The following is a 14,523-nucleotide window of genomic DNA, read 5'->3' on the forward strand; positions in this document are numbered from 1 at the left end:
TTGATGAAGCACCTGCTTTGGTCTCCACTGTAGCACTCTTTTGTCTCCCCTTGAGTACCCTCCCCACAGGGCCCTTAGAAATACTCTGAGGAGAGACAGGATTGCAAGGATGATTCAGCACTCAGACTATGGAGTAGGACACACCTGGTTTAAATCTTAACTCAGTTGTGTACTAGCTCTATGAACTTGCCAAACTTTCCTGACCTGTGAAATGGGGTTACATAAGGTCGGTTGTGGAAATAAAATGATACAATTCTTTAGAAAATTTAGCACGGTGCCTGGGATTTTGTAGGTGCTTATAAGGGGCCCTGCTGGTGCAGTGGTTAAGAGCTCAGGCTGCTAAACAAAAGGTCAGTAGTTGGAATCCACCAGCTGCTCCTTGGAAATCCTGTGGGGCAGAACGGAATTGACTTAACAAGGTTTGTTTGTCAATAAGCACTGGCTTTCATTAATCTTGCCTTATCTGTCCCGTCTACCTCAATATATATTTTTTTTAAGGTCTGTCTTAGACCCATCCTCTCACCCACAGGCAGAATTTGCCACCACCACCCCTGCCCCACGCAGCACACACACGCACACATGCATGCGTGATTTCCCTCTATCTCTACAGTAGTGCAAACCAGGGATCACTTTGCACTGGAGTTGGAGGTACATTTTCTGAGAGCTTTCTCTGCCATCCAAGAGTTCCTAAGGTGTTAGGAGGCTATTGGAACCCTTTTTATCTACCCTGGACTGACCCAGAATCCAGCATGAATCACCGAGGTCTGAAGTGCTCAGGAACCGCTATCTCAAAGGATCAGGCCTTCTCCCTGGTCTTGAATAAGCTAGGGCACACTTCAGGGAGGGTACACTCCAGGCAAGGGGAAGAGCTGAGGCAGCGATGGCACATTTCTACCCTCCAAGAAGGCCACGTGTATTACCTTCCTATTACTACTGTAACAAATTACCACATACTCAGTGGCTTAACCCAACCAACCATTGCTGTTGAGTTGATTTCCGATTCATAGCAATCCTCTAGGACAGAGCAGAACTTCTCTGTAGGGTTTCCAAAGCCCTAAATCTTTATGGAAGCAGATTGCCGCATCTTTCTGCTGCAGTGCAGCTGGTGAGTTTGAACCTCTGACCTTTCATTTAGCAGCCAAACACTTTAACTACTGTGCCACCAGGGCTCCTTAGTCAGTGACTTAAGACCACAGAAATTTATTCTCTTACAGTTCTGCAGGTCTGAAGTCTAAAATGCTTCAGCAGGGCTGTGTTCCTTCTGGAAGGTCTAGAGGAGAACCTATTTCCTTGCCTTTTCGACTTCTAGAGGTGGCCTGCATTCATTGGCTTCTGGCCCTCTTCCATCTTCCAAGCTAGCAATAACATCACTCCAACCCCTGCTTTCATCATTCCATCTTCCGTGATCCTTGACCCTCCCTTTCCCTTATAAGGATCCTTGTGATTACACTGGGCTCATAATCCAGGATACTGTATCCATGCCGAGATTCTTAATTTAATCACGTCTGTAAAGTCCATTTTACCACATAAGGTAACATATTCACAGGTTTAGGGAACTAGGGTGTAGACATCTTTGTTGTTATTGTTGTTAGTTGCTCTTGAGTTGGCTCCAACTCATGGAGACCTTATGTACAACAGAAAGAAACGTTGCCTAGTTCTGCCCCATCTCCATGATCTTGGATATGTTTGAGTTCGTCGTTGAGGCTATTGTGTCAATCCGTCTCATTGAGGGTTTTCCTTATTTTTGCTGACCCTCTATTTTACCAATGTCCTTTTCTAATGATCGATCATTCCTGATGATATGTCCAAAGTAAGCAAGAAGTCTTCACCCTTCTAAGGAGCATTCCAGTTGTATTTCTTCTAAGACTGATTTGTTCATTCTTTTTCTGCTAGTCCATGTTTTTGTGGTTGTTAGGTGCTGTTGAGTAGGTTCCCAGTCATAGTGACCTTGTGTACCACAGAACAAAACACTGCCCTGTCCTGCATCATCCTCATAATCATTGTTATGTTTAAGCCCATTGTTGCTGCCCCTGTGTCAGTCAAAGTGGGTTTCCTCTTTTTCACTGACCCTCTTCCTTACCAGGCATGATGTCTTTCTCCAGGGACTGGTCCCTCCTGATAACATGTCCAAAGAACATGAGACAGAAGTCTCGACATCCTCACTTTCAAGGAGCACTCTGGCTGTACTTCTTCCAAGACAGGCTTGTTCATTCTTCTGGTAGCCCATTCAATATTCTTTGCCAATAAAAAAATGGGTCAATTCTTCCTCCACTTTCCTTGTTTATTGTCCAGCTTTTGCGTGCATATGAGGCGACTGGAAATATCATGGCTTGGGTCAGGTGCAACTTAGTCCTCAAAGTGACATCTTTGCTTTTCAATACTTTAAAGAGGTTTTTTTTGCAGCAGATTTGCCCATTGCAATACATTGTTTGATTTCTTGACTGTTGCTTCCATGGGCATTGATTGTGGATCCAAGTAAAATGAAATCCTTGATAACTTCAATCTTTATTCTACTTATTATGATGTTGCTTATTGGTCCAGTTGTGAGGAGTTTTGTTTTCTTTATGTTGAGGTGTAATCCATGCTGAAGGCTGTGGTCTTTAATTTTCGTCTGTAAGTGCTTCAAGTCCTCTTTGCTTTCAGCAATCAAAGTTACGTCATCTGCATATTGTAGTTGTTAATGAGTCTTCCTCCTATCCTGATGCCGCATTCTTCATATAGCCCACCTTCTCAGATTAATTTGCTTAGCATACAGATTGAATAAGTACGGTGAAGGGCTACAACCCTGACACATGCCTTTTCTGGTTTTAAACCACGCAGTAACCCCTTGTTCTGTTTCAATGGCTGCCTCTTCATCTATGTACAGGTTCCTCATGAGCACAGTTTTCTCTGTCCGTCTGTGTAGTATATTTGATATTCTTCACCAACACCACAATTAAAAAATTCAAACGCATCAATTCTTTTTCTGTCTTCTGTTTTCATTGTCCAGCTTTTGCATGCATATTAGGTAGATTGAGTCAGGAGCACGTTAGTCGTCAAAGTGACATCTTTGCTTTTTAGAACTTTAAGGTTTTTTGCAGCAGATTTGCCTAATGCAATATGTTGTTTGATTTCTTGACTGCTGCTTCCATGGGCATTGATTGTTTATCCAAGTAAAATGAAACCTTTGACAACTTCAAATTTTCCTCTGTTGATCATGATGTTGATTATTGGTCCATTTGTGAGAAAATTCATTTTATTTACATTCAGGTATAATCCATACTGAAGGCTGTGGTCTTGTGCTTTCATCAGTAAGTGCTTCAAGTCATCTTCATTTTTGGCAAGCAAGGATGTGTCATTTGCATATTGCAGGTTGTTAATGAGTCTCCCTTCAATCCTCATATAGTTTGACTTCTCAGATTACTTGTTTGGCTACAAATTGAATAAATAAAGGATACAACCCTATTGCACACTTTTTCCAATCTTGAACCACATAGTATCCCCTTGCTCTGTTTGAACAACTGCCTCTTGATCCACCTTTGGGGGACCATTATTCAGCCTATTGCACCATGTCACTTTTTCTCTGTCCTTCAAGCCTCTACTTTGCCCATCTAGCACCCCACCTCCTCTCTCGCAGCTGGTGACTTTGCTTCTTATTTCACTGAGAAAACCAGACTAGAGCTCACTCATCTTCCCAGCCCTGCACCTACCTACCTCCTGCATCTGTGCCCTGACTCTCCTGACCCCTGCTGCCCCATCCCAAACCAACCCCTCTGCTTGCGCACTGGGTCCCCCAGAGGCTTTTTTTTTCCCTCCTGTGTCATCTGTCTTTCCATCTCATATCTCCCATGCAGACACACAGAGTACCGATTTCCCTCCAGGTACTGCTCAATTTCTCTGCCTCTTTTCCCAAAAAACTCCTCATAAGAGTTGACTGCACATTGTCTCACTTACTGACTTCCTTCTCTTTAACCCACTTTAGGCAGGCTTTGTTCCCATCGTGACACCAAAAACACTTGCCAACGTCCCAAAACAACCTCTGTTTTCCCAGTGTCAACAATGAGGCCTGAGTCTTCCTCTTTTTTTAAATATCAGCAGCATTATATATCTCATTTCCTGGGCTCCAGGGCTTCCTGAACTTCCAACCTGTCACCCACTGCTTCTCTTGGACTGTTACTGGTTCCTCCTCCCCTCCCAGTTTCTAAATACAGAGCTCAGTTCTCAGGTCTTTTCCCTTTTCTCTCTGTAGCTTTTCTCTGGTTGGTCAGGAAGAGTCAGATTCCACAATTCCTGTTAGCTCCTCCTTTAAAATATTATCACAAACCTGACTATTTGTCACTACTCTACCCCAGTCAGCGTGAAAAACCTCTCACCTTTTCTACTGTAGTTGCATCCTGACTGATCACCTCACTTTAACTCATGCTTTTAGAAAGTTAACCTTAACTTGATCATATCAGCAAAAACCCTATTTCCAAATAAGGTCATATTCACAGATACTGGAGATTAGGACTTCAAATTGCCTTTTTGGGGTCACGATTCAATCCACAGCAACATGTTCATATATATATATACACACACACACATACATATATCTTAGAGATATCTATATGTCTTAGGGATATCTATGTATCTTAGAGATATCTATGTATCTTAGAGATATCTATCTATATATCTTAGAGATATCTGTCTATATATCTTAGAGATATCTATCTATATATCTTAGAGATATCTGTCTATATATCTTAGAGATATCTATCTATATATCTTAGAGATATCTATCTATATATCTTAGAGATATCTATCTATATATCTTAGAGATATATATCTATATCTTCGATATATACCTTTCAGATATATATCTGTATCTTTTTTTTTTTTGGTTTTTGGTTTTTAATTGACATCTGGTCCTTATTAAAATTTCCTTAGTTATCTTCAAAAATATAATTTGTAGCTAGCTTTTCCAAACCAGGACCCAGTTAAGGTTTATTTATTTTCCCCCTATCCAATTTACTTTTTTTTTATTAACTTTTATTGAGCTTCAAGTGAACGTTTACAAATCAAGTCAAACTGCCACATATAAGTTTATATACACCTTACTCCATACTCCCACTTGCTCTCCCCCTAATGAGTCAGCCCTTCCAGTCTCTCCATTCGTGACAATTTTCCCAGCTTCCAACTGTCTCTACCCTCCCATCCCCCCTCCAGACAGGAGATGCCAACACAGTCTCAAGTGTCCACCTGATACAAGTAGCTCACTCTTCATCAGCATCTCTCTCCTACTCACTGTCCAGTCCCTTTCAGGTCTGATGAGTTGTCTTCGGGAATGGTTCCTGTCCTGTGCCAACAGAAGGTGTGGGGACCATGACCACTGGGATTCCTCTAGTCTCAGTCAGACCATTAAGTATGGTCTTTTTGTGAGAATTTGGGGTCTGCATCCCACTGATCTCCTGCTCCCTCAGGGGTTCTCTGTTGTGCTCCCTGTCAGGGCAGTCATCGGTTGTGGCCGGGCACCATCTAGTTCTTCTGGTCACAGGATGATGTTTTAAGTCCCTGGTTCATGTGGCCCTTTCTGTCTCTTGGGCTCTTCGTTATCGTGTGACCTTGGTGTTCTTCATTCTCCTTTGATCCAGGTGGGTTGAGACCAATTGCTGCATCTTAGATGGCCGCTTGTTAGCATTTAAGACCCCAGACGCCACATTTCAAAGTGGGATGCAGAATGTTTTCATAATAGAATAATTTTGCCAATTGACTTAGAAGTCCCCTTAAACCATGGTCCCCAAACCCCCACCCTTGCTCCGCTGACCTTTGAAGCATTCAGTTTATCCCGGAAACTTCTTTGCTTTTGGTCCAGTCCAGTTGAGCTGACCTTCCACATATTGAGTATAGTCCTTCCCTTCACCTAAAGCAGTTCTTGTCTACTAATTAATCAGTAAAAAACTCTCTCGCACCCTCCCTCCCTCCCCCACTCGTAACCAGAAAAGTATGTGTTCTTCTCAGTTTATACCTTTTCTCAAGATCTTATAATAGTGGTCTTATACAATATTTGTCCTTTTGCCTCTGACTCATTTCGCTCAGCATAATGCCTTCCAGGTTCGTCCATGTTATAAAACGTTTCACAGATTCGTCACTGTTCTTTATCGATGTGTAGTATTCCATTGTGTGAATATACCACAATTTATTTATCCATTCATCCGTTGATGGACACCTTGGTTGCTTCCAGCTTTTTGCTATTGTAAACAGAGCTGCAATAAACATGGGTGTGCATATATCTGTTTGTGTGAAGGCTCTTGTATCTTTAGGGTATATTCCGAGGAGTGGGATTTCTGGGTTGTATGGTAGTTCTATTTCTAACTGTTTAAGATAACGCCAGATAGATTTCCAAAGTGGCTGTACCATTTTACATTCCCACCAGCAGTGTATAAGAGTTCCAATCTCTCCACAGCCTCTCCAACATTTATTATTTTGTGTTTTTTGGATTAATGCCAGCCTTGTTGGAGTGAGATGGAATCTCATCGTAGTTTTAATTTGCATTTCTCTAATGGCTAATGATCGAGAGCATTTTCTCATGTATCTGTTAGCTGCCTGAGTATCTTCTTTAGTGAAGTGTGTGTTCATATCCTTTGCCCACTTCTTGATTGGGTTGTTTGTCTTTTTGTGGTTGAGTTTTGACAGAATCATATAGATTTTAGAGATCAGCCTCTGGTCGGAGATGTCATAGCTGAAAATTCTTTCCCAGTCTGTAGGTGGTCTTTTTACTGTTTTGGTGAAGTCTTTAGATGAGCAGAGGTGTTTGATTTTTAGGAGCTCCCAGTTATCTGGTTTCTCTTCGTCATTTTTGGTAATGTTTTGTATTCTGTTTATGCCTTGTATTAGGGCTCCTAACGTTATTCCTATTTTTTCTTCCTTGATCTTTATCGTTTTAGTCTTTATGTTTAGGTCTTTGATCCACTTGCAGTTAGTTTTTGTGCATGGTGTGAGGTATGGGTCCTGTTTCATTTTTTTGCAAATGGATATCCAGTTATACCAGCACCATTTGTTAAAAAGACTATCTTTTCCCCAATTAACTGACACTGGTCCTTTGTCAAATATCAGCTGCTCGTATGTGGATGGATTTATATCTGGGTTCTCAATTCTGTTCCATTGGTCTATGTGCCTGTTGTTGTACCAGTACCAGGCTGTTTTGACTACTGGGGCTGTATAATAGGTTCTGAAATCAGGTAGAGTAAGGCCTCCCACTTTCTTCTTTTTCAGTAATGCTTTGCTTATCTGAGGCTTCTTTCCCTTCCATATGAAGTTGGTGATTTCTTTCTCTATCACTTTAAAAAATGACATTGGAATTTGGATCCGAAGGGCCTTGTATGTATAGATGGCTTTTGGTAGAATAGACATTTTTACTATGTTAAGTCTTCCTATCTATGAGCAAGGTATGTTTTTCCACTTAAGTATGTCCTTTTTAATTTCTTGTAGTACTGCTTTGTAGTTTTCTTTGTATAGGTCTTTTACATCTTTGGTAAGATTTATTCCTAAGTATTTTATCTTCTTGGTGGCTATTGTGAATGGTATTGATTTGGTTATTTCCTATTCGATGTTCTTTTTGTTGATGTAGAGGAATCCAATTGATTTTGGGATTTTTATCTTATAACCTGAGACTCTGCCAAACTCTTCTATTACTTTCAGTAGTTTTCTGGAGGATTCCTTAGGGTTTTATGTGTATAAGATCATGTCATCTGCAAATAGAGATAATTTTACTTCTTCCTTGCCAATCTGGATGCCCTTTATTTCTTTGTCTAGCCTAATTGCTCTGGCTAGGACCTCTAGTACAATGTTGAATAAGAGCGGTGATAAAGGGCATCCTTGTCTGGTTCCCGTTCTCAAGGGAAATGCTTTCAGGCTCTCTCCATTTAGAGTGATGTTGGCCGTTGGCTTTGTATAGATGCCCTTTATTATGTTGAGGAATTTTCCTTCAATTCCTATTTTGGTGAGAGTTTTTATCATAAATGAGTGTTGGACTTTGTCAAATGCCTTTTCTGCATCAAATGATAAGATCATGTGGTTTTTGTCTTTTGTTTTATTTATATGGTGGATTACATTAATGGTTTTTCTAATATTAAACCAGCCCTGCATACCTGGTATAAATCCCACTTGGTCATGATGGATTAATTTTTTGATATGTTGTTGAATTCTATGGGCTAGAATTTTGTTGAGGATTTTTGCATCTATGTTCATGAAGGATATAGGTCTGTAATTTTCTTTTTTTGTGACGTCTTTACGTGGTTTTGGTATCAGGGAGATGGTGGCTTCATAGAATGAGTTAGGTAGTATTCCGTCATTTTCTATGCTTTGAAATACCTTTAGTAGTAGTGGTGTTAACTCTTCTCTGAAAGTTTGGTAGAACTCTGCAGTGAAGCCATCCGGGCCAAGGCTTTTTCTTGTTGGGAGTTTTTTGATTACCGTTTCAATCTCTTTTTTTGTTATGGGTCTATTTAGTTGTTCTACTTCTGATTGTGTTAGTTTAGGTAGGTAGTGTTTTTCCAGGAATTCATCCATTTCTTCTAGGTTTGCAAATTTGTTAGAGTACAATTTTTCGTAATAACCTGATATGATTCTTTTAATTTCATTTGGTTCTGTTGTGATGTGGCCCATCTCCTTTCTTATTTGGGTTATTTGTTTCCTTTCCTGTATTTCTTTAGTCAGTCTGGCCGATGGTTTATCAATTTTGTTAATTTTTTCGAAGAACCAGCTTTTGGCTTTGTGAATTCTTTCAATTGTTTTTTCTGCTCTCTAATTCATTTAGTTCAGCTCTAATTTTTATTATTTGTTTTCTTCTGGTGCCTGATGGGTTCTTTTGTTGCTCACTTTCTATTTGTTCAAGTTGTAGGGACAGTTCTCTGATTTTGGCTCTTTCTTCTTTTTGTATGTGTGCATTTATCAATATAAATTGGCCTCTGAGCAGTGCTTTTGCTCTGTCCCAGAGGTTTTGATAGGAAGTATTTTCATTCTCGTTGCATTCTATGAATTTCCTTATTCCCTCCTTAATGTCTTCTATAACCCAGTCTTTTTTCAGGAGGGTATTGTTGAGTTTCCAAGTATTTGATTTCTTTTCCCTAATCTTTCTGTTATTGATTTCCACTTTTATGGCCTTGTGGTCTGAGAAGATGCTTTGTAATATTTCGATGTTTTGGATTCTGTAAAGGTTTGTTTTGTGACCTAATATGTGGTCTATTCTAGAGAATGTTCCATGTGCGCTAGAAAAAAAAGTATACTTTGCAGCAGTTGGGTGGAGTGTTCTGTATAAATCAATGAGGTCAAGTTGGTTGATTGTTGTAATTAGGTCTTCCGTGTCTCTATTGAGCTTCTCACTGGATGTCCTGTCCTTCTCCGAAAGTGGTGTGTTGAAGTCTCCTACTATAATTGTGGAGGTGTCTATCTCACTTTTCAGTTCTGTTAAAAATTGATTTATGTATCTTGCAGCCCTGTCCTTGGGTGCATAAATATTTAATATGGTTATATTTTCCTGGTCAATTGTCCCTTTTATCATTATGTAGTGTCCTTCTTTATCCTTTGTGGTGGATTTAAGTTTAAAGTCTATTTTGTCAGAAATTGATATTGCTACTCCTGCTCTTTTTTGATTTTTGTTTGCTTGATATATTTTTTTCCATCCTTTGAGTTTTAGTTTGTTTGTGTCTCTAAGTCTAAGGTGTGTCTCTTGTAGGCTGCATATAGACGGATCATGTTTCTTTATCCAGTCTGAGACTCTCTGTCTCTTTATTGGTGCATTTAGTCCATTTACATTCAGCGTAATTATAGATAAGTGTTTAGTGTTGTCATTTTGATGCCTTTTTATGTGTGTTGTTGACAATTTCATTTTTCCACTTACTGTTTTGTGCTGAGACGTTTTTCTTTGTAAATTGTGTGTTCCTCATTTTCATAGTATTTGACTTTATGTTTGCTGAGTCATTATGTTTTTCTTGGTTTTTATTTTGAGTTATGGAATTGTTATACCTCTTTGTGGTTACCTTAATATTTACCCCTATTTTTCTAAGTAAAAACCTAACTTGTATTGTCTTATATCGCCTTGTATCCCTCTCCATATGGCAGTTCTATGCCACCTGTATTTAGTCCCTCTTTTTGATTATTGTGATCTTTTACATATTGACTTCAATGATTTCCTGTTTTGAGCATTTTTTTTTATTTTTTAATTAATCTTAATTTGTTTTTGTGATTTCCCTATTTGAGTTGATATCAGTATGTTCTGTTCTGTGACCTTGTGTTGTGCTGGTATCTGATATTATTGGTTTTCTGACCAAACAATTTCCTTTAGTATTTCTTGTAGCTTTGGTTTGGTTTTTGCAAATTCTCTAGGCTTGTGTTTATCTGTAAATATCTTAATTTCACCTTCATATTTCAGAGAGAGTTTTGCTGGATATATGATCCTTGGCTGGCAGTTTTTCTCCTTCAGTGCTCTGTATATGTCATCCCATTGCCTTCTTGCCTGCATGGTTTCTGCTGAGTAGTCTGAACTTATTCTTATTGATTCTCCCTTGAAGGAGACCTTTCTTTTCTCCCTGGCTGCTTTTAAAATTTTCTGTTTATCTTTGGTTTTGGCAAGTTTGATGATAATATGTCTTGGTGTTTTTCTTTTTGGTTCAATCTTAAATGGGGTTCGATGAGCATCTTGGATAGATATTCTTTCGTCTTTCATGATGTCAGGGAAGTTTTCTGTCAGCAGATCTTCAACTATTCTCTCTGTGTTTTCTGTCCTCTCTCCCTGTTCTGGGACTCCAATCACACGCAAGTTATCCTTCTTGATAGAGTCCCACATGATTCTTAGGGTTTCTTCATTTTTTTTAATTCTTTTATCTGATTTTTTTTCAGCTATGTTGGTGTTGATTCCCTGGTCCTCCAGATGTCCCAGTCCACATTCTAATTGCTCAAGTCTGCTCCTCTGACTTCCTATTGCATTGTCTAATTCTATAATTTTATTGTTAATCTTTTGGATTTCTGAATGCTGTCTCTCTATGGATTCTTGCAACTTATTAATTTTTCCACTATGTTCTTGAATAATCTTTTTGAGTTCTTCAACAGTTTTATCAGTGTGTTCCTTGGCTTTTTCTGCAGTTTGCCTTATTTCATTCTGAGGTCATCCCTGATGTCTTGAAGCATTCTGTAAATTAGTTTTTTATATTCTGCACCTGATAATTCCAGGATTGTATCTTCATTTGGGAAAGATTTTTATTCTTTTGTTTGGGGGGTTGTAGAAGCTGTCATGGTCTGTTTCTTTGTGTGGTTTGATATCAACTGCTGTCTCTGAGCCATCACTAAGATATTGTAGTGATTTATTCTATATTTGCTCACTGAGTCTTATCTTGTTTTGTTTTCTTTCAATATACGTGGAGGGGCTACTAGATTGTGCTGTCTTGATTGTTGTAGCCCTTGACTTACTTATGACCTATTACCAGCTGGTTTGGGCTGTTACCAGATATATATGCCTGAGTCCACTCACTATTCTTGAGTAGAATCTGATTTTGGGTCATCAAGTGTGTGCTGCACCCTAACACCTATCCACCTTGAGAAGTAGTGGTGATAGTTGCGTGCACCAGATTCTAGTAGCAGCTGGGGTTCTTACTCCAGGGGGGGCAGGATGCTGACAGGCTTCCCCCAAGTGTCAGTGGGGTAGGTGTGTCTCTATTCCTAAAGCACCTGGTGGGCGGGCTCTGGAGCTGTACCTTAGGCCCCCAATGCAAGTACCTCTACAGATTGGTAGGTGTCACCCTCCTTAGGCCCCTAAGGCAGGAGGCTCGGTGGTCTGGGGGAGCTTCAGTCCTCAGTTCCCTGTTGTGGGTCAGTGAGGGCTCTGTTGAATACGCAGAGATATCAGACCTGGGAAACTTGTTTTTCCAGTAAATCCGCTAAAAAAAAAATGCAGTCAGATCCCTATCAGAGATGCCTTTGCATTATAATAGCCACCTTGTTCCCTGTAGGAATGAAAGCCCGAGATATGGATCACATATGCTTGGCTGGAGCTGGTTCTGTGTTTTTAGTCCAATTAGGGAAGGATTTTTGGTCCCTGGGTTTTTTGTGGTTGCTTCTCTCAGGCCGGAAGAATGGGTTAGGAAAAGACCAAAAAAAAAGGGAGAAGAAAACCGGGGAGCAGTTCTCCCTCTGGCTCAGGAAATTCCAATGTTAATAAAGCCGCCTGGGAAGGGGAGGGGAGGGTTCAGAAAAACAGGTGAGAATAGCACCCCAGAATATAGACAAAGTTACTTATCTTTCTTGGGATGACTATTTCATCTGAGATTCCCGAGGGGTGTGTCGCCTATGTGTGCTGGCTGGGTAGAGATTGCCCCCGAGGATCAGGCCCGCAGAAGCCGTGGTCAGTTCCTCAGCTGCCAGTCCAAAGCCCACCATCAAGTTTTCCCAGCTGGGACACTGCACTCCCATCTCCAAAAACAGTCGCTGCCTCCCGGGGACTTCTCCTCCCGCCAGCCGTGTCGCCGGGCCGCCCAGGAAGACCGGCTGGGCCCCCTCCCGGGGTCAGTTCAGTGGGGCAGGTCAGCGCCCCGTGTTTGCGCTGTGACAGGATGCTGAGCTCAGCTCCCCTGTGCCCAGTCCAAAGCCCAGCGTCAAGGTTCCCTGGCTGGGACGCTGCACTCCTGGCTCCAAAACCAGTCGCTGCCTCCCGGCGACTTCTCCCAGCAGCCGTGTTGCCACGCCGCCCGCGCTGACCGGCTGGGCCCCCTCCTGAGGTCAGTTCACGGGGGCAGGGCTGCGCCCCGTGTTTGCGCCATCACAGGATGTTGTGTTCAGCTCCCCTGCCTCCAGTCCTAAGCCCGGCGCCAAGGTTACCTGACTGGGACGCTGGCTCCAGGCTCCAAAAACAGTCTCTGCTTCCCCGTAGTTGTTCGTTCCCCGTCTCTGTCACTCAGGTCATCTCTTTAAATCTGTGTTTGTTGTTCAGGGTTCGTAGATTGACATGTATGTGATCGATTCACTTGTTTTTCCGAGTCTTTGTTGCAAGAGGGATTCGAGGTAGCGTCTACCTAGTCATCCATCTTGGCCCCTTGATCTATATCTGTATCTTTGAGATATATATCTACAGCTATATCTTTCAGGTATATATCTATATCTGTGACTACCAACCTTGAGGAGCAGCTCAGGAGCTTTTGGAAACTCTTTTCCAGCCCCACCTATGAGATTTTAATTCAATAGGTATCCAGGTGGAACCACAGTGTGTGGACTTTTAAAAAGTGTCACTCATGTGAATCTGATGAAGACACACGTGTTCCCTTACTTTGCCACCTGATAGTCTCAGAACCATCATATGTAACACCCCTAGCTCCATCCCCAATGCTAACTTCTTTCTTTTTCTTCAGGGTGATTCCGGGGGACCCCTCGTCTGTCAGCTCATCAGTACCTGGGTTCTGGTGGGATTGGCCAGTTGGGGTTTGGACTGCCAGCATCCCATCTACCCCAGCGTCTTCACCAGGGTCACCTACTTTGCCAACTGGATTGATGGAATCAAAAGGGTCACACCTTTTCCTGATCCTACTTCTGCTCCTACTCAGACCCAAATTCCACACTGGCTTCTAGCATCTGCCTGCTTGCCCAGGCCCTGCAGAGACCTTGTGCCTCTACAGCACTTGCTCTTGTTGCTATTTATCTTCAAGGTCCTGTGGCAGACTCTGTGGTAACCCCTCTACTCCTTAAGCCTTCTATCTACTCCAGACCCCAATCTCCATGCAAGAACCTTCCATTGCCTTTCCACATAGTCTCTCTAAATGTTCCTTCTCCTTGGTTTTCTTGTCCCTCACCTGCCACTCCCCAAACCAAACCTGAAAAAAATGAAACAAAAGCAAATAAAAGGCCCATCCTACTCCTCCTTCTGTGCCTTTTTGCAGCCCTCTTCCAATCTACATTGTCCCTCTGCTCCTTTGTGCACTCTCCCTCTTCCCTTGGATACCAGCTGTCTGATTCCCTGTGTAAGGGAATGGGAATCACAGGGAGACTCTCAACCACTTGGCTTCTAGGATGGAGCAGGCAGAGGCAGACTAAAGAGACACTGAGGGAGCTAGCCCGCTGGACCTACCTGATCTCCTCTCTACAGAGAGCTAGAGGTCTGCAGACACAGATGCAGGGAGCACGTGACTTTTCAGAGGAAGACAGACATTTTCCCAGGTATCTACAGTGCATGGGAGCAAGGGCTTCACCAAAGCAGAGAAGCCAACATGTCAGGTTTGGACAAGGAATGACTGAGCAGTTGAGATGGAGGAAGGGGAAGTTCCAGAAGCTTGGGACATTTGCTGAATTGGGGAACAAAACACCAGGCCAGTGGATGAGGAAGGTGGGGGGTTCTAGGCCTGCATGCATAGAGGGCTCTCAGATATGGGTGGGGCTGGGGAAAGTGGGTTGGAGGCAGACAGAGCATGGTCCTGATATAAGGCTGAAACCCAAAGTTTAGACTAGGAGTACTCAGAGCACTGCTCCTGAAGTGGACTCTCAGCACCTTCTTCACTTGCCCCCACAGGACCCACTCTCCCCAAGTCT

General features: G+C 41.9%; 1 protein-coding gene across 1 annotated transcript in view; it reads left to right on the top strand.

Moving 5' to 3' along the window:
* Nucleotides 1–13,936, top strand: part of LOC126082723 (putative serine protease 47) — a 29,968-nt gene extending 16,032 nt beyond the window's left edge. Inside the window, exon 6 of the mRNA XM_049895583.1 lies at nucleotides 13,353–13,936. Coding sequence (XP_049751540.1) covers nucleotides 13,353–13,670 — 318 coding nt within the window. The 3' untranslated portion in view covers nucleotides 13,671–13,936. The remainder of the gene's footprint in view (nucleotides 1–13,352) is intronic.
* Nucleotides 13,937–14,523: the final 587 nt, after the last annotated feature.

This window comes from Elephas maximus, chromosome 9 (assembly GCF_024166365.1).
Source record: "Elephas maximus indicus isolate mEleMax1 chromosome 9, mEleMax1 primary haplotype, whole genome shotgun sequence".
In the NCBI taxonomy this organism is placed as follows: domain Eukaryota; kingdom Metazoa; phylum Chordata; class Mammalia; order Proboscidea; family Elephantidae; genus Elephas; species Elephas maximus.